This window comes from Merops nubicus, unplaced genomic scaffold, assembly GCF_000691845.1.
Source record: "Merops nubicus isolate BGI_N331 unplaced genomic scaffold, ASM69184v1 scaffold18831, whole genome shotgun sequence".
In the NCBI taxonomy this organism is placed as follows: domain Eukaryota; kingdom Metazoa; phylum Chordata; class Aves; order Coraciiformes; family Meropidae; genus Merops; species Merops nubicus.
The window spans coordinates 62406-83457 of NW_008590052.1; the positions used below are offsets into that span (position 1 = coordinate 62406).

The following is a 21052-nucleotide window of genomic DNA, read 5'->3' on the forward strand; positions in this document are numbered from 1 at the left end:
TTTAATATGATGTGAAGAGTACAAAAAAAAAAGTTACAGTACTAGTCACATGGATTTTACCCCATGTTAGCACTGACAGCTGCATTCAGCTTAGCTAATTCAAGCTGAAGTCCTACATATTGCACATATTAACTAGGTCAAACTTCAGGAATTCTTTCAAAACATTATAGGTAAATGCATCACCTACACAACTACATGAACAGATTCACATATGCAGCTGCTAAAAGCCTTGCTTCTCTCCCCCCAAAAAAGCATCACAAAACAGACTATAGTTCATATTTTAAATTATTTGAGGATTTAAGATAGTAAAAATGAGTATAGCTATCCTGATATGAAGATGATGGTCAAATGGCATCTATTATTCAACTGTCAGTGGGTTCCCCAATCTTTTTCTCATGTATTTCATCTTTATCATCTTATCTACAGTAATTGCACTTTGGGTTTGTGGTACATTTCTATGTTTTATTATATATAATAAAAGTCAGACTGTAATCATCTGATGACTAGAAAGAACAGATGCAACCACCAGTAAGATGAACAACTAGAGCCATTCTGTGCACAGGGAGAGAGTTGGACACATGCTACTACCATGAGATTTTTTTTTTTTTCCCTATTGCAGCCTTATGCTGTAATGCTCCAACATACAACCTACTCACAACATCAAAGTGCCTTTTAAAGGCAACTGTAGCATCCATGTTCTTCTTGGAAGAAAGCTAAATCTGTGTCTTCCTGTCACAGGGCAGTTTATCACAAAGCTTATCACTGCATGTTCGCAAAGACAGAAAGCAACAAATTTAGACAACAAGCAACAATTCAGTAAAAATCAGTCCCTCCTGGTCAAGAAGAATTATGGCATCTCCCTGATAAGAGCTGTCAAGCAAAGAAGCCTAATGGCTTCATGATTAAAACAGTGTTGAGGGGCTTGCATCATGAAAATAACGACCTTTCAGCAGAAGAAAAGCTGCTTCTTCTCTTCATCATAAAGGGTGGGCATAAAGATTGTAAAGCTCCTACATCTGTTACCTAGAAAAGCCCTTGTGTAAGCAAAATATATCACCAGTTCTATCATTTGAACATTAGTGCATAGAAACAGCTAGGAGATTGCATCCTTTTATGGATTTGGTTTGATTTGCTTGTTTGTTATTTTTTGGTTTGTAACACCTTTTTTGTTTTTTCTGCAAGTCACAACTGAAATCAAAGTGTAAAAAAACCTAAAATTACTGTAATAGTGCAGAGATTTATATATCCATATTATCAACCAAATAATCTAAAATTCTTCTCAGATACTAGCACAGATTTAGTTTCCACATAAATTGGAGTTAGTGTTCACTTCTAGAAAGGACACAGTGGGATTCTTTACATTTTCCCTATAGAATGGATGCAGTGTAGATGAAGTAGAAATATTCCTAAAAAAATCATTAGCTGTATTTTAAGCAATGCAAAGATGATTTGCATAGATTTCAAATATATCACAACTATAAAACCAGTACAAAAGTCACCTGGAGAAATATAGTCAAAACATCAGTTTATTCTAAAAAAAACTATCATTTAAGCTTTGTTTCCAAAACATACAGAACACAGCAATCGTGCTTAAGACCCAAGTAGCACAAAAATCAGGATTATGAATGCTAACGTTGTTCTGGGTGAGGCTGGGTCAGCACAGCTGTTCATAAACATAGAATTTGCTGTAAAAAAGTATTGTAAGTTGAATTGCAAGTGAACTCACAGCACAAAAAAATGCTATGCAGGATCATCCTGACCCTGATTAAGTGAATTTAAAGTGGAGACTAGACTGGTACCTTCAATCTATCTGTACACTGCAATATTGGTTCTAGATGAAAAGACTTCACAGAATAGCTTGAAATGTCAGAACGGACTCTAGAGAAATCCAAGTGTTAAGGTCAGATCAGCCAGACACAGCAAAAACTTGCCATAGCTTGGGAACATATCTAGGGCATTTTTATTCACTGCTGCTGTTGTTTTCCTATTAAAAAATTATGTTAAGCAAAGAAGTCTTGTACAGCTGGACATGGTTTTATTTTCTTTGCCAAAGTATGAGCAATATTTCAATTGAGATTTAAAAGCTGGTAACGGTTGGACCAGATGATCCTCGAGGTCTCTTCCAGCCTGGTACTCTATGATTGTCTTAAACTCATCTACACTCCAGCATGTTCTCTCTCATTGGCCCAGTGAGCTGATAGGCATTACACAACAAGGTATTAGAGCCTACAGTGATGACAGGAGAAAGCTCTGGCATTGCACAGAACCTGCAGCTTCAGAAGCAGGTAGAGGAACTGAAAACTGTGACAATAGCTACTGCAGGTAACTCATGAGTTCCTCTCATGTCCACTAGGTAAGGGAGAGATGTTCTGGTACAAACTGTACACTGTTGCACAGAAAGTCTAACACTACTGGGTTGCAGTTTTTACCTAATTTCAGTTATATTTAAGAACTCAAGGATCAGGTTACTAAGGTATAGAGTCATAATAGGTTAAATTTCATGTCATATTTTATTCTGTCCTTTGTCACATAAGCTTGCTTTTGGAGAAACTGTTGAGTACTTTACAGCAACAATACCATTTTGTGTGTATCAAGATGGCAGAAACACAATGGATTAATACTTGATGCAGACAATAGGGATGAAGTCAATAAAACCCCTTAGCTTTTCTACAGAAGGTAGTGGAAAAGATTAAATCATTAGGAACTATATGAGATAAGAAACACAAAACTTTACTTATAAAAGAGATACTACTCTGATAACTGTTAAGTTACTTGGCATGTGCAGAATTGTTTTACATAGTTACACTCTCTTTTATTTCCTTAACTTAGCAATTATTTACACTCCCTTCACATCAAACAAGGCACACTTTTCTCTTCCTTTACTGAGTGCATTACTGAATTTCAATTTCTTAGGAACTCTAGCTAGGTTTTTTTTCTTTTGTCTGAAAACAACAATATAACTTTTTTTCAGATGGTCATATCTCCTGAGCCAAAAAACCCAGTGTGTCCTCAGAAGTGCACATATCAGGAATCACATTTGTGCAACGTCCTGGTATCCCTGCACAAACACAAGCACGATAAGATTACAACCAAATGAAGATTATGAGTGACTTATTACTGTTTCTTCATTTGACCAGTACTTCTGTATTCAACACATTGTTTACTTAAAATAAATGTACTCCCATCTAAATACCATTCTAGTTATAATATTAAAAATGTTTTAACTTATCTTAGTTTTTTCTTTGCAAGTGGATGAATGAGTCACCCTACCTGGATTTTCTTTCACTTGCCACTTCACTCTGCCGTATGCAAAGAAAAGAAAGAGTAACCTGAGTTTTCATTTAAAGAAAAGAATTATTGTGCAAAGGGAGAGCACTCATCTGAGCAAACATGTTTATAGTACTTAGTATTTTAATTATATTTGACATGGCCTTGACAACTACTCCCTTCAGAATTATGAAAGATATCTGCCCATCTGTTATGAGCCTCAGCTCCCAAATGAAGGATAAGTGCAAAAGTAACCTCTAAGAAATTCAAATTTGTTATCAAAAGTTGGCACAAGATATAAAAGCAACCAAATATCAGTTAATTAGAGAAACTGAAAGAGTAAAATCAAATGTGTATACATGCCACCCAAAAATAAAACCCCAAACAGAAAAACACCACAAAAAAACTACTTTGAGAGAAAAATCTTGTGTGAAGTACCTCTCCAGGAAAGCATCACAGGAGAATATGCCATTCAAATGACATATTTTATATGTTTCTTAACTTATGGAAAAGATTTCAGACAATGTACAATTATTCACACATTGGATTTTTTTGTTTGTTGGGTTTTTTTGTTTGTTTGTTTGTTTTTACGGTGTATAGCTGTGATGGCAGACAGATAGAGGCTCCGAGAGTTGAGGGTCTCTCCCCCTTCACCCACCTACAGGAAGCATATATAATGTCAGCCTCTACCACCTCACAAAATATCCAAAACTTGTTCAATCTGACAGCTTGGTTCAGAACTACATCCATGATAATGGCTGTTATATCATGGTTGTTTCTCTCCTGAGCTACAAAGCCTTCAGCTGCAAATTATAGGAAGGAAATACAGATTCCACAGGTCCTACAGAAACCTGGGCCAGTGACTGAGCAGGCAGAATACTTACTAAAATGAGGGAAAAAACCAATAGCACTGAAGAATGTAAACTAATGCAGCACCATCAGTGCTGTTTTTCATAGTAAACTCAGAACTTGACCATTAAAGGATATTATTCCACTTCAGGTAACTTGCTTACCCAAATTTTCTTTGTAAATATTAGACATTCATTCCTCTAACATTCTGTCAAGAATATATTTTCCCAAATGTGAAAACTTTTATTCAAACGAGAGATTAAATAATTCACCTTTTTGCATCATAATATACATCTGTGGCCCTGATACTGAATGCAGGAGACAAAATGTGGAGACGTCAAAGCTTTCAAACGTGAAATCCTCTAGCATTGCAAAAGAAAACCATAAGCTAATGTATTAAGAGATGCATTTTATAAATGTGTTGACATGGAAGTGTCACATTTTTGCAAAACTCAAACACTTTTGTCCCATCCCCCACAGCCCCCTTTTGGTTTTTCTAAGTGACAAAAATAACTTACTTGCAAATGTCGTCTTCTGGGTCCTCAAGCCCAAATCTTTCATCAAAAGTAAGCTGTATCCATACATTTTCATCTACTGCTACTAATCTCCACACTAGTACAGTATTGCGTGGGTATGTGTGTGGAAACTTGGGGCTGTGAATACTTCCATTAGTAGTCACAGTAATTATCTTCTCATGCTGAGGATCCTGCACACCTATAGTAAAGACAAAAAAAAGATGCGTCAATACTCATTTCTCCTCCTTTTCCTAAAGTATTTGTATATTATGCACAGATAAATACACTTTTGTTTTGTTTGCAAGGAATTTCTGACTGGAAAAAATCCATATAGTAACAACAACCCAAAAGTGGTATTACTTTGATGGCAAAAAGTTATTCAAACCCAAGCCCCAACTGCTGCTCACAAAGCAGAACAGAAGGTCAAGTGGAGATAAGAGAAATGTCATCACAAACACCTGAATGCATGTCTGGGCTCCTCACAAAAGCCCAGCAACCCAAGCGACTACACCATGCAGCCTGCTGACGATTTCAGCTCTTAATTATTAGAGATTGCACACAAATCATGTGAGGGTACAGGGAGACATCTACCACAAAAAAGGTTGTTCATAGAGACCTTCCTATGTATCTTGAGTCCACTGATAAGAATTTTGATGGCTGCCTCCTTCCAGAGAGCTGTATCAGAACAAAGTTGTCCCAGTACCAGAATGAAACCAGGACATGCTTGGGAAAGTCACTAAGTGTAAGAAATCAAGCATTTACTGACGAGACTCAATCGAAGGCTTTCCTCAAAATTCTTTCACAGTACTGTTAGACTAAACACATGTAAATTAAATGAATGTTTTTCAATGCAGCAGAAAATGAATTCAAAATAAATAAGACAACTACATTTGACTTTTGAAAGCCATAGAAACACTAACTACTGAAAAGGCTTCTTCAGGTTATGAATTCACAACTGCGAGGAGTTCCCAAAAGGAAAGGACTCCTTTGGTGAGCAGTAGCTGTGCCTTTGAGAGCCCCAAAAGCTCTCTTCACAGCAACTCAGGAAACCTCATTCTCAAGTGCCCAGTCTTCACAGGAATTCACATTCAGCAGCTGGAATCGGTTCATATTGGGTATTCAACTGCAAAAACCAGGCACTGACCTAATCTAGATACTTTTTAACATTGTGATATACAATGATAAGATCTCTAAACTAAAAAAAAAATTAATTCCATAGGCACAACAAATGGAAAAATCCCTCTTTATGCTGTAGCACATGGCTTTTACTATCTTTAGCTTTTTCGAAAAACCTGTATACAGTCAGGTTTGACATTTCAATCAGTAAACACAGGAATTGTGTGAGTTACATAGTCATAAAATAAGCTTGTAGTTTTGTACTGGGGAGTTATTAATATTATTTTGTTTTCTGCTATCCATTGCCTTTTTCAATTAAATACTTCATCTTATTTTTCTGGTTGTTTTATAACCAGCACTACAATGAACATTCATTTGAAGCTATGCAAGGCATACATACTTCAGTCTACAATGAAAATATTCGCTGCAATTGTACCTTATTGTAACTACACGTAAAGGCTGACAGCTAAATGAATGGAGTGCAAGAAAAAATGGCCAGAGAAACAGCATTGCTATTTTAAAAGTATTAATCTATACTTAAATATAATTTCTGTCTGACAGACTTAGGCCTTCTATTCTGATGGGTTTGTGCCTTCTACTTGTGGCATGAAAATGGTAAATTTTCTTTAAAGTGGAATTGCTGCTTATATAAAACTGATGGAACATGGTCTTGCCAGTATCCACACACAGCTGCAGAGGACTGACTGTCCTGTGTACAAATAAGAGAGGACAGCATGCAGTAATAAGAAAAAAAGTACCAAAAAAGGCACAAAAAAACCCCAGATTCCTAATTTAGACACTTCACTGGGTTTTTGTTAGCTGAGTCATAAGCATTTTTCTATAAAGTATAGTATGTCAGCTGAGAGCTGCATGCTAAACACAGGAGCCAACAATAATAAAAATTACTTTCCCAGAGATTAGTACACCAGAGTACTATTTCCAAAGTATGCAAAGGACCACCATTTCAGACAAACATGTCAAAGTGTGGTGTCGATGACACTATACTCAGTGGTTTGTTTTGTCTTTAAAAGCACACACAGGATTACAAACCATGTTCTATTTCACAACATATTAAGAAAGTGTTTTCTTTTGTATCATCAGGACAATAACAACAGTGCTGCAAGTAAGGACTGTAAATAGTCCAGGCATATCAAATGGGAAGTCAATAAAAAGGGGCAAACGAAAGAAAAGAACTGTGGCAATTTAGTGAACCAAAGCTGCAGCATCTCCAGTACCTTCATCTCCTCTGTTTGTCTATCTACTTTAGCGCACGACAGCGTTCCACGAACATATCAAATTCCCCCACACATCACTCACTCCATTTCAAATATTTGCTGTCGCAGAGTGGAATTTCTTCTCTTACAAAAGAATTATTTTGTATGACTAGAAAGGCAAGTAATTGCTGTCACTGGAGAATGAAGCTTGTTATTTGTCTTCAGATAAGCTGCAATATCTTTTTATCTGTTCTACATAAATTGTACTATTATAGCCCCAAAAGCTAGCTTTTTTCCTACCGAGTTCATGAATTTTCTGAAAATTTCTTTCAAGCAAACTGTGTGAAGAGCACAGCAACTAGAATGTGGCTAAAATGAGACTATAAAGTCTGTTATTTGTAGAAAGAAATTCCTGGCTTAATTTTAGGGATAAATCCATTCAAATTACACTTAAAAGGGAGTAAAAAGTTCAGTCAGATTTACAGCAGTCAGCTGTTTAACTCCAAAACTATATAGATTGTTGCTGTGATCTGTCTGCCCTCCTCTGCACCCTCCCACTGCTCCCCCCCCAAAAAAAAATAAAAATAAAATAAATATTACTATTGTACAGACAGCATTGAACAACCCTGAAGAATCAGTTTAGGCAAGGACTGAGCCAGGCAAGGTATCATCCTAGCCACAGGGCTACAATACCATGCAAGGAAAACGGGGACAGACAAGGACCAGAACAGCGTATTTGCATCTTCAGTAAAGAGCTTCATCAAAAGATAGGCAATGGAGAACACCTGCGGGAGAAAGTCCTGGAAACGAGGCACTAGATGGGGAAAATCCTTAAGCTGACCCAGGAATATGACACAGTTGCACTTACTAGGAAAGGACAGCACACACTTAGCATAGCCTGAAGTTGAAGAATGAGTCACTGCAGTCGTCTTTGATGTGGTACAAGATGCTATCACCAGATTTATATATCTATCAATGTAGAAAGTCTGCCCCTGAAAATTACAAGATTCCAGGCATTCTGAAAGGCCGGTAGTGCCTAACCCTTCCGCCGAGGTGGTAATGCAGATGAAAAACCACGGTATCACCAAACAGATCAGCAGATGCCACTGGAAACTGAAATTAAACCCACCGACTAGACAAGCTCATTCCTGTCTACTTCAAAGTAGGTCTCTTCCCCCATGGGCACAGCACATTTTAAGAAGATCAGCACTGACACTTTTTAAATATAGCAAATACCTCTTTCTTAGTACATTGTAATCACTACATTTTAGAGAGGATGTCTGGTAAAACTCAGACAAATCAGAGTTCAGTAGATAGACAAGGAGCTACAGAAGAGAGGAGCACCACAGGTGGAGTAATGACCTCAGCACTTAAAAGGCTGATTCACTTCAGAGGTCACAGTACTGGTAAAATTTTTTTTTTTTTTTAAACACTTTTTGCTAAACCTACACTAATTTCACAACAGGACAAGATGAGAGTATTGCTAATCATGAACTGTTAATATATTATCTGGTTAATTTCATTCAATAGCCCCTAATTATGAAAATCAACTTTTAGGCCTTCAAAAACATTAGCTAATGTGTGGGTAATGTGCTTTTAACAACAAAAACAAAAAAACAAACCACCCAAAAGAAATTAAAACATTAGAAAAGTTTCAGCTCTAAATACTTACCGATTAATATTATTATATATCAGAAAAACCTCTAATGTCACAGTATGTGAGAGTCATCTGCTTTAAAACTCAGAAACAAAAGATGCCAGTTGGTTATTATCACAGAACTTCAGAGGGAAGCATTTTTTTTTAATTGAAGTAATTGAAAGGATTTCCTGAAAACATTCCCATATAATTTTTACAACACTTGACATATATACAGAAACCCAGACTTTGTAGAAGCGATTCTCTGAAATGTAAAATAACATGCCATTTCTTCCTCTTTCACCCGACCGAAAGTAGCAACTCAAGGCACACGGGGTACCATTTTCTGTCTTCTGTCTCTGGTTCACCTGCCTCTAGACACTTCTTAGCTATTAATTGGAAGATAACAGGCAAAATGAAATTTAACTCTTTTGCCTGGTACAAAGGAAAAGCTGGAAAACCACCTGTTATTGGCAGAAAATTGAAGACAAATATATCTGTTCAATATTGTTCGCATATAAAAGAGACATTAGGACAAAGCCACTCAAAATCATACAAATGCTGCTTTGAAGAGACCTCTGAAGACCTCCAATCCCAGCTCCTGCTTGGGCTACAGTTCCTGCTCACATCACAGTAGGTCACCTGTTTGAGGGCTGGCATTTTATAGCCAATAATCAAACCCCCTCACAGATGGAAACTCCAGAGTGTCTTGGGATAACCTGTGCCAGTGCTGTACTATCTCCCTAGGTAAGATGTTTTGTCTAATGTCCAGTTTCGAACCTCCCAAGCTGCAGTTTCTGGCCATGGATTTTTCAGGTTCTGCTTGGTTTTCACACTCTGTCTGTACCAGGAAGAGTTTAACTTGGTCATCCTTGAAAATGCTACTCAGGCAACTGGGGGCCTGCTATTAGACTGCCCCACAGCTGGGGAAGATGCCAGCCTAAGCAAGCCCAACCTCCTCACCCTACACTCACTGTCTCCCACCAACTAGCTGCTGAAGCGTAAAGCCTGGCAATCCAGCCAGTTATCAACTAATCTAACAAGCAGTCTGTTCTTCCAACCATTGTGTCTCAAGTACCACAAAAAATGCTTTTGAAGCACACAGGGTTCATTTTCAGCAGCTTTTCAAATAGTGAAAAAAGAAAAGTTCATACAGGCTTTCTGTATCTCCTAAGATAGCTTTCCAAAGTAGTGTGGTTTGGGGCTTTTTTGGGTTAAACCTCTGAGAGACATCCACCCTTCTGTGTATTTTCCATTTTGAATTGCTTCTATGCTTTGATACAGTGATCTATTTGATATCTTGACATGACTGTTCAGATATTAGTAAGAAATAATACATAGAGAATTGCACATACCCATAGTACTCACAGACACACGCAATATGCACATGATCTGTCATGTCAACTAATCTAGTAGGACAAATTAAAGTTCTAACTAAAAATCTGGTAATTGACACAGGTACTTGTTACCTATATTAGCGAAGATTAGAAATACAATATATAAAGTATTACATGGATGTAAAGTAACAGAGTAGAAACACATAGAAGGAATACTACGTCTTGTTTAAACTATTCCTCCAGCACATACATACCTCACACACTAGAAAACGCATGAAAAAAAATTCAGTTCTCACAACTCAGTATGAATATAGAGAGGATTGTATTTGTTTTTTTAAATCCTACAGTTTAACCTATTCCTTTTTCCATCAGTTACTATCTTGAGTTCAAACTCACACTGTTACCTTAGGCACTGAACATCATACACTACTCAACTGGTGGTTAAAGGTCTTTCTGCTGAAGCTATGTAAGGAACATTAGGAGAAGGACTGCGCACAGAAGAAGTGAGCAGAGAAGCTAAAGCTTTCTAACGGATCTTCAGGAAACCTCAGTTCTGGCAGATGGCCCAACAGAGAAGGACAAAAGGAAGGAAAAGAAAGGGAAAAAAAGAAGAAAAAAGACATCCTTGGAGAACAGTGTTGAACTGTACTAACAGATTTAATACAGTTTCCAAACAGCTGAATGACTTCACGCCTTGCAGATGATGACTAACCATACTCTAACAATCCTTTGCTGATTCCAAATTGCATCAAGAAACAAAAAATTAGTTTATACTTTTACTTTATGAGTTTATGCTTTATAACCTTCAAGTATTCTGCCAGTACTTTGCCTGGTACTCCGGCTTCTGCTCAAAGAAGAGGATGGCAATTAAACAGAGGGTTTTGTGCACAGTAAATGTTCTTGCAATAAAAGTATCTTCTACTGAGATCTGTTTTCAGACCAAACTCTTTTTGAAGGCAGTCTTGGTCCTGAACTTCTTAGTATCTTTTAAAACTAGGTAAATACGACATTTTAGCCAAGATAAAGAATTCCTTCTGCTAAATGCTAGATGAGGTAACTTTTTGGTGTTATCACACGCTCTAAGATCTGATTATTCTAGAGTGTTCCAATAAGCATTTATTCCAATGTCCACAGGTAACGTCTTGGCTGTACTGGAATCAGTTTTAAAGCTCCTGCTGACTTAAATATGAAAGGAATTCCATCAATATTAAATACATATAGCTGTTGGAATAATTATTTCATAATGGACTGATAACAATATCATCTGTTTTGTTCAGTCATTGATCCATAATTATCCTGAAATAGGATTATTAGTAGGTTCCATATTCATGAAATAAATATACATTCCAGTCATTCAACAAGTAACAAAGAGCTCTGCAATATGACAGTAGTTAAACTTACAGCAATATCCTTCCTTTTATGGATAACACAATGTCAGACTGGTCTTTTAATAATATTTTTTCACCTTTGTTCTTGCCTTAGTTTTTTCCCCCCAATAACAATATTATATAGTAAGTAACCATCACATAACCTACAGACAAAGACTGACCCCTATCTCCATTCTCTTCCAATAAACTGCTAGCTGGAGTGACCTGAGCCATCTCAGACAGAAAAGATATCACTTAAGGGAAGAAAATTCTGTCCTCTTTCCCCAACCAACATTATTTAGATATTTAATAAATTAATCCAGAATTGTAAGGTATTCTGGAGGTGCAAATGAAGAGGCAAGAATACAGCATTTCAAGCAGAATGTGTTATTATACTTAATTCCATTAAGAACAGAATTATTTGTAGGTGCATTGCTGTACAGAAATGCAGAAGAATTGATAACTGTAAGAGTATAGAGATTTAAAAGATTACAGACTGAATGTAGAAGTTTCCTTGCTTCATACAGGCTGAATACAGGACTGAAAGTCAATCTGACTCCACATGCATGCTTTGCAAGTAAGAACAAAACACGACAGGCCATCACCGATGCACAAACTTTTAACACTATTGTCTGAAAAAATATTGTTCAAGAGAAGAATAATTATCATTCTCTATTTTTCATTAGTCATACATATGGTTTGGATAACAGCTGAGCATTTGACTCTCATCTCTATGCCTTTACTATATTAGATACAATAGAGGAATCGTTCAAAGTTTACCAGGCCAGGATGAATGAGATAGAACTAAGAATACCTGATGAACGCATAGCAAAAGAACAGCTGTTTATACCCCTATTTTTATTCACTTGAAATGATTTACAATTCATTTACATTTACAGTATGGTCTCCAAATGCCAAAATAGTATCTGGAACTGCGATGACAACAACAACAAAAAAAAAAAGCCATAGTGAAACGTGGAACTTGACAAACTATTTTTTTAGTTCCTGAGGGGGAAGGGGTAGAGGGAGAAAGTGTGAAGGAGAGAGAGAGAGAGAAAGAGAGAGAAAGAGAAAGAGAGAGAGAGATGAGAGTGAATTACTCCCCATGGCAGATAGTAAACAGCTCCATGAGCAACAGTATCAAGGCCAGAAAACAGATACAATCAGGCTAAACACCTGACCTTCACGTATCAGCAGCATGAGGTCATCATAACTTCCTCATGTTCCCACCACAAAACCTCTTTTTCCACTTCCATATCTTCCTACAAGATCTCTCAATTTTCTTTCCAGAGCATCAATCCACTACATAATATTTTTTTATGTTTTCTGTAGCCTATTTTTCTCTTCCCCTCCAGAAGGAAGTGTTTTAGATCTTCCATACTCACAAGTCCCTCCAAACAAAAGGATGTTAATAAATACTAAAAACTGTTAAAGCTGAAACAAAGCCTAACAGTATACAGCAATGAACCCATTTTCCAGGTGTATCCTGTAGAAGACCAGAAGAAAGTTTAACCTTATTTAATAATAAACAGGTAAACTGAGTAGTCCTCAATGATAATGAAGTTCAGAAAAGGATGGGCATTTGAGAGCTATTTACCAAGGTTTTAACAAGCACATGATTAAAATGGTCTGGTATAGGTGGAATTGCAAGTCGCCTTGGAAAACTACAACTTAGTATGCATGAAAAATATTGTCAATAGAAAACACATGGTGTACATTTTAATGCTGAAAAGAAGCAAGAACAAACAGTAAACCAGGAAAAGGGTTGCCCAGATGGAGAAAGTTATACCTACTAAGAGATAACCAAGTTAGTTATTTACTTCATAAAAAAAAAAAATTAAATCTTATGGGTTTGGGTGGAAAAAAGTTAGTGAATATTTTCAAATATGTAAACTTTCTGATTCTTCTGCTACTAAAAATACATGTGTTTTTTTTTTTTTTCTATGGGAAACTGATTTAGCAGAGCTTTGAAAAAACAACTAAATTCTCAGAGATAATTTCTGATGTTTATTTACAACTAAAAATACTGTTTACAACAACAACAGAAAGTCATGTGAATGTGAAAAACATCACATATAAATGCTCAAAACCAGCACTTCCAATTTGTTTTCAATTTTATTTCACTTACACACTACATCCAAAATTAGCTTTGTTAGTACTAGAGACCACACATATGCCCAGACAGTATGAGTTAGTCTGTCTTAAAAGGCTGTACATACCAGCTGAGGTAAGAAGGGACAGGGAAACAGAGCAGTATTACCTTGATTTTTCCAGACTCCGCATGGCACAGAGTGATTATAAGCACAAGAAAATAACTTCAAAAAGACATTAAATGAACCTGGTTCTCCTTTCATCTTAAAAGCACTCATTTCAATGCCATGTCTTAGAATCTACTTGTATCTCACTTTCTAATACTAGATATGGCTCTCTGTATCCTTTCAAATGCATGTGATTCACATTTTTACAGAAAAAATTATTTAAGAACTTACCCATTTGAAAATTACACACTTCTTGATCTTAAGTTGAAAAACAAGGCTTAGTTTTATTATGCTCCTTTTCTTTATGGTTCCTTCTGTTTATATTGTGCAGCACTTGTTACTAGCAGACACTAATAAACAACTGGGAAAAAGATTAACCATGATCCATCTAGAATTCAATCTAAGTAAATAGACTCTATGGATATCATGTGTGTTAAAGATCTATGCCTCATTTTAGGTATTATTCAGGAAAAAAAAAAAAATATAATCCTGTCCTGATCATGAAAGATAAAACTACTACCTTAATCTTTAGAAATACCAGTCCCGAAATGCTTTGGGTTTTTTTTTTTCGTTGTTTTGTTCTTTATTTGGATTTTATTTTTTTTAGCTCTTCACACAATAGAGCACTATAATGACAGCAATCCAAACATTTATGAAGATCACCAATCATATTTCAAGTTCTGAAAAGAAAGCCTTGTTGGAGACATTTTTGAAAAGCGTTGTTGCTTAGCTATATGAAAATATGGCTTTAGTTAACATTTTTAGTCAGAAAATTACAGTGGTGAAGTTATGTAAGAGGAACCATATAAAACCCAAAGATTTAAAGGTTCTGTACACTACAATTGAAGATGTGCAGCACATGTACAGATATCTTTAACTGTAGAGCAAGAGTAACTGTAAGAACCCAATCAACTATAATCAACCCAATGTAGCATCCAGTTCCCTGTCAAAAAAGCAGAGGGTCCTAAGCAAATTACAAAGTTTGTGCCAAACTCTTGGTAGAGATATAACATTGCTACTGGAAACCCCAAGAGACAGCTTCAAGCTGCCTCAGGTTTGCAATACATACACAAAAAAATGTACCTTCAGCATATGCCTGTTAAAAATGCAAGCAAAGAAAATGCTGTAAAGAAATTATTTGACATCTGTTTAGGTATTTTCTGAACTCTATACAAATTCAGAGACAAAAACTCCATTATATCTTTAATATCCACCAAAGGAAAAATATTTTATCTGGTGTTATCTGCTAAAGAAACCTTCTGGAAGAATATAATACTTCCATATCATTAAAATTTGATTGCTAAAATATGATTTGGCAGAAAGCGGTCATGGAATAACAATACTGACCTGAAGAGGTGAGTATGCAAAGTAACCGTTATTGAACAACTGGAAGAACTTCAAACAGATAGAACTGAGCACGAAATTAAACTCAAAGCAATCATTTCTAGTATCTTTGCATGAAAGATTAAATCATGCAAGCAACACTCTAGAAGAGCACTCTTCCAGAATAGGATTTGAACATCTAGAAGCAATTCAGAAAGGAAGTACAAGTCCACTGTGTCTTCTCTGCAAGGAGAAAATTTGTAGAGTAGAAAATCACCATATGGAGGAATAATAATTTTTACAACTCCTTCTGTTAACATGCATCTCCTGATCCTGCTGGTTATTGAACTCGTGTGCATATGGACACCAAGAATATCTTTTACAGACAGACCACAATGGCAAGCCCTCAATATTTAGAATAACTGAGGAGCAGTTTCTTATGATAGGATACAATGTCTAGCCTTAATGAGAGAACTCTTACCATTCTAACTTTAAATAAGTAAAATACATGCCATTCTCAGTTAATTGGAAGTAGTATGAGCCTACCTGATCTGTCAGCCTTTATTCACACCAGGGTCTTCATGCAAGTCAGATTAACAATCTTCTCATGTTTCTATGTGATTTATCCTTACTTTGCCCTTTCTATATTTCTAAAGACAGACCCTAAAACCATACTACAGCAGTCATGAGAGACTTATGTCCCACAGAATGTGCCACACAATAGCCTATTTTCCGTAAAATCACTTCCAGAAGACCCTTTTGCTAACCTATTACAGGAGGTTTCCTTGAGAAGGACTAACAGCAGGGCCTTGAGGACCATCACAGCCACAACTTATCCCACTGGAATGATCATACACAGTGTTGTGGTCTTCAGAAACCTATTGGTATACTGATTTAGGCTTCATTCCCCAGTGCTGCCATTCTTCATGTTATTTCACATGTTAACGTATGATTATATTTATTCACATATCACTTCTTATTTAGTGCATGCGGCTCAAGCTTGTATCACTGGATCTTCTGACATTTTTTTCTGCCTGCCTTATCATATCAAAAGCTATCAAAATCTTCTTACATCGTTTTTTTTTTTTCACCCAAGATCAGGAAAACCTTGCATGGGATCATCTGAAAAAGTGCCATAGTTGTAAAACGAAAAGAAAGATTTGAAACTCTTAAGTCCCACCAATATCCCAAGTTTCAGGTAAGTTTCCTATTTGTCAGCCTTTTTAAAACTACCCAGGGGAAGCGTCTGTGGTGTTCCTAAGGGTATTGGCAATGTCATACAGAGATGTACTCCTTTAACATATCTTGCTCCATCACAGCAAAAGCTTCTGTTCATGCCAGGCATGCTGCCTTCCACAGGAGTCTTATCCTCAGTGTTACTGATGATCATGTTTAAGTAACAGATCAGCATTCAGCCAGATCTGTCACTTTACTTTTTTTCTTTTAAAACTTTTAACCCTTGCCAAACCATCCACAACACACTTCAGCATTCTTGAATTTCTTTGGAAAATATATATAGGCATATGGGAGGGTTGGGGAAAACCAATGGTTATAATGCCTTTTGCACAATTCTGCATTTCTAGAGAAGCAGCAAACAGTATAAAATTAAACCAGACCCTTAGATTTAGCACAGCATGGCTTCGGTTTAAGAGTCAATGGTAGGAAAAATAGTGACACACCTTACTACCGCTCTCTTTCCCAATATGGATATGCACCAATAAGAGGTGCTTCATTGATAATTCATCCTAGGTTAAGTCAGTTAGGTTAGGATATTTGCTGAAAACCACTTCCTAGTCTCTTCACATACTTTTTGGATGGTGCTTTGTATGCTTGTTGTGGCTGAGTCTGTATTCTCATTTGAACTCCTTGAGGTACAAAGTGGAACTATTAATTTTACAGGCATAGAATTCCATTTGTTAACTGTAGTTTGGACAAGTTCAATTCAAAGTTCACATCACATGAGTCTCAAGGTAAGAAAGACATTAAATCCCAGGATTCTATATACTGAAACAACTACAATAAAAATGATTTTACCCTAGTTACACTTGGAATCACTATAGATTGACTTGACTGTTAATGCTGTAATTGTAAAAGAAAATTACATACTTTAAACTAGAAGAAAACTGTAGCAGTTGCAATTAACTGAAATTGTGCCTTATATTAAAGCATTACATTTTTCCACAGCTTAACAGCAGGTTACTATACAGAACAAAGCAGCTTTTATAAATAACAACATCTTGATGCATATTTCATTTCTAATTTTATGCCTAAGAATTCCAGTGTGTTACTAACATCAGGCACTTATCAATGGTTTCAACACTGGTAGGTAAAGCTGGTAATTCAACTGCAAAATAAACAAGATAGGAACATCAAGCTCTCAAGCTTATGTTTTCATATAAATTAGAATGAGCAAAGCAAATACTATAAGCATAATCTAATCCAACACCACAATTAATGGGGCATTTGAATCACTTGGTGATAAACATTCTATAGTAGCTATACATGCATATCTCAGGCACATGGTGGCTTAAGAAAGTAAACATTTTTCATATCTAATCCATTTCCTTCTGCAGAATTTCAGTAATATCGGTGTCTAGGAAATTTGAGGGTCCATAATTTTGTTTACTTACTCCACCATAACATTGCATGAGAATGAATTCCATACACACAGAATGTTCAAGAGGAATCTGAAATTTGTTACTTCAGTGCTTATTAAGATTGACTTGGCTAGAAATTTCATCTTAGTACTAGGCACCTTAGCTGAAGCCTATTTTGCAAAAAACTTGCACAACTAAAAAAAAAAAAGAAAAAAAAAAAAAACAAAACTAAACAGGTCCAAAGTGCTATAGCAGCTATTTGAAGCTAAAGACTTGAAGTTAAGATTATAGAATGCCACAGGTAAAGTATTATCTGCACATCAAAGCCTTGCTGTAGTAAAGAAATATGAAGCACTGCATGCCAAATATGTGATTGCCTCCACTCTGCATATGAGTAAGAGAGCAAAGACTCTTGAGTGAAAATTAACTGAGAACATGTTTTGGGTGCGGTTTGGTTTGGGTTTGTTGTTTTGGCTTTTTTTGTTTGGTGGGGGTGGGGGAGGGGGCAGGTGTCTTGTATTTTTTAATACAGCATATTAACATTTTTAAAATATTTCCGGAACTAAGTACAGTGAATATTATTGATCTTCTGCAAAAGCAGATACGATAAAAAATGTCCTTGGTAATCCTGTCTTGATGACTGGCAATTTTACTCTTTGACGACTCCTTCCAGACTGATAGGATTTGAGAGAAGTAATTGATTTGCTTCTTGCTGATTGCAATTTACATTAACACAGTTTGTGTACTGACAGAACAATGAAGTTAGCTTCTGACAACATTATTCCCTCGGAAGATTATTTTAAAATGTGGGCATTAATGCAATTTCCCTGAGGAGGCTAAAAAAAAAAAAAAAAAAAGGGTGAGGATTCATTCAAAGTTCAAAGTAATTTTTTTAATCCAGAGATGCCTTACATTCACCTCACTTAGGTGTAGGTCTTCAAGCCTTAAGGCATGAGAAGGTAAAGAACAGAAAGAGGAGGAGGATTGGCATTACTTACTTACGTAGAACTAAATGCTACTGAAATGGCTGATTTCCACTGCAAGTGTAGTCCTCTGCAGTGAGAAAGTTTTCAAAATAACCTTTAAGATGAGTTGTTACTGTTAAAAGAAGAAAGGCTGGGCGATGAGGGATGAAGAAACCCCCATATTTCACTTTAAAAGAGGACTGCTCTTTTAAACCTAGTAAATACAGACTTGCTAAAATGTATTTTCCTTCATATGGTATTAACTTTACTTTGGTATCAAATCACATTCCCACCAAAACATTCAGAAAGTATTGGCAATCCCTCTCTATTAAGACTAATTGGACTAACTCTTTATGTACTATGCTGCAGTATAGTATATATACTGACACACAAAGAACAGAGATTTTATTAGTAGCATGTACAAAGTGGAATAAAATCCCTATGTATAGAACTTTCACCTAAATTATTTAGACATTTCTGGACAAAGAACGGGAGGCATTATAATTTGCACTGCTGAAGGGACAAACTACATGCATCCATATACAGGCATTTATGGAAGAATTGATTAAAAAAAAAATCCTTAAGCTCTTCCAAAATTAAGAATATTTGTTACTTCAATTCAGCAGAAGTAGCTATGTGCTCTGTAAAGTCTTTTCATATTTCACTCCATAGTTTGAAGAAAAAACAAAGACTTTTATTGGAATAGGATCTTATCCTAATCTTCTCAATTTTTATGTCATGTCTAATTACTCCTAAGTGCTCTTCTGGAAGTAACATCAAATTTACTTGTAAGGTCCAAAGAGTTCACAGCACAAGTAAAGAGTTCACAGCACAAGTGAAAGTGAGAAACTCATTAAAAAGAACAAAATAAGACATCATCTCATGTTGAAATTCTCAAATCTGGTGAAGGCTGAAGTGATCACACTCTCTCAGCTCATGGGAATGCAAATCTGCCACTGGAAGATTCATGTTTATCCAAACTGGAAGGGAAGAGCAGAAACTGTTTCTGATACCTTTCAAGACCAGCTGCAAGTCTAAAAGGAATAAAAGAAAAAAGTGTTTGTGCCCACTTTAGAAGACAGGGCTGTGAAATGTATCAGAGGCATAACATGAAATCAACAATGCTAAAAGCCCTGTTAAAATGAGTCCATACCATTAGAATCAGTAGTAGCAGAATAAAGCATTAAGTATAGAAATTAAAAACGTGGCCAGATTCAGAGTGGCACAATCCAAAGATATCTATGATAAGCATTAACCAGTCTAACAATTCCACTGCCTTGGTGTGGAAACAAAAAAACATGCTCCAGTTCAACAGGGACTTTAAAGAGATGTTAAGTGGACTTTTAATTATGCCTTTTGTCATTCTTAAGATCTTACTACCAGAAGCCCAAGTGATTCCATGAATCAGAAGCACCGAAAGCGTCCTCCTTGCTCCTGCATGTTTAATTTCCCCTTTGCTCCCTCTTTCTACCAGGATTTGCTGCAGCTCTGACAAAACCAACAGCGAGGCCCTTCCCCAGGGTGAGGGAGGTGAGTCTGCCCCAGCACCATGCTGCCGATGGTGCTTTCTCACGTCGTTGGTTTAGGGTCAAGCCAGGCACCAGCTGCACTAGAGGACTTAAGGCTTTAAAGTAGTTCCCACCTCTTTGCAGCACCCTATGTGCACACCATCATAAAGCCACTAATACTCTGGCCAGCATCTTCCTTTCCATGCACAGGTAAAAAGCAATTTCTCTAAGTTTGCTGGTCGAAGTGGAGTAAACACAACACCCTGTTTATACAGATACTCATTCTCTCCAGCACAGAGCATATCAGCAGTTCTGGGTGCAGTCTTCCTCAACTGTAATGGAACCATCTGATGTAATAAAAGAATGGTACTTAACAGTGAGATAACAGACAGAATGTATATTAGGGCATGTCAGATGTTTGCTGTACTGAGAGGATTTCCTTGGGGAGGCTTCTCACAAGGACTGGAAGTTTCCACAAGGGTCTGCATTTGTACTTTGTCCAATGTTGCTTATTATCCTTAATATTTCTTGAGACCGGTCTACGAAAATGTTAGGCAAAAGCCCAACATTTTAACAAAGTAACCCTTGTAAAGTATAAAAAATAGTACATATTCATACAGGGTCAGGAAGCACCGTTTCTTTCTTTATTTTGGCAGTCTTTCACATACAACTCCCTCTAACCCCCAACAGTTGGAAAAATCAGATTTCATTCCACTTTCTGGTACATCCTGCAGACAACAGTAAACCTGCTTAATCCATTTGTGGAATCACTTGCTTTCCTTGCGACTGCTGTTAAAATTCAAGCTGATAACAAAACCACTCCCTCACTCACAGACACACGTGCGCAGCGCATACCCCTAGAGCCCCAGCGCTGGGGCAGGAGGTGATCACTGGGGATGAGAAGTTGACAAAGCCAGACATCTGCTCACAGCTCAGCCCAAAATAGTTCATTAAGACAATATTCTCAGACTCAAAGACATTTAGTTATATGCATTCAGGTTTCCCATTCTAATAATTCCTTTCACAGGACAGCTTTTCTTTCCTGTTAATCCTACTGGAAAACAATGCCACATAAATATTGCGCAACATTGATACCTACC

At 36.6% G+C, this 21052-nt stretch overlaps 1 protein-coding gene across 1 annotated transcript in view; it reads right to left on the reverse strand.

The window, feature by feature from the left end:
• Window positions 1-4830, reverse strand: part of PDGFC (platelet derived growth factor C) — a gene marked incomplete at its 5' end in the record, with an annotated part of 55006 nt that extends 50176 nt beyond the window's left edge. The window contains one exon of the mRNA XM_008949769.1: window positions 4635-4830. Coding sequence (XP_008948017.1) covers window positions 4635-4830 — 196 coding nt within the window. The remainder of the gene's footprint in view (window positions 1-4634) is intronic.
• Between the last annotated feature and the right edge of the window lie 16222 nt (window positions 4831-21052).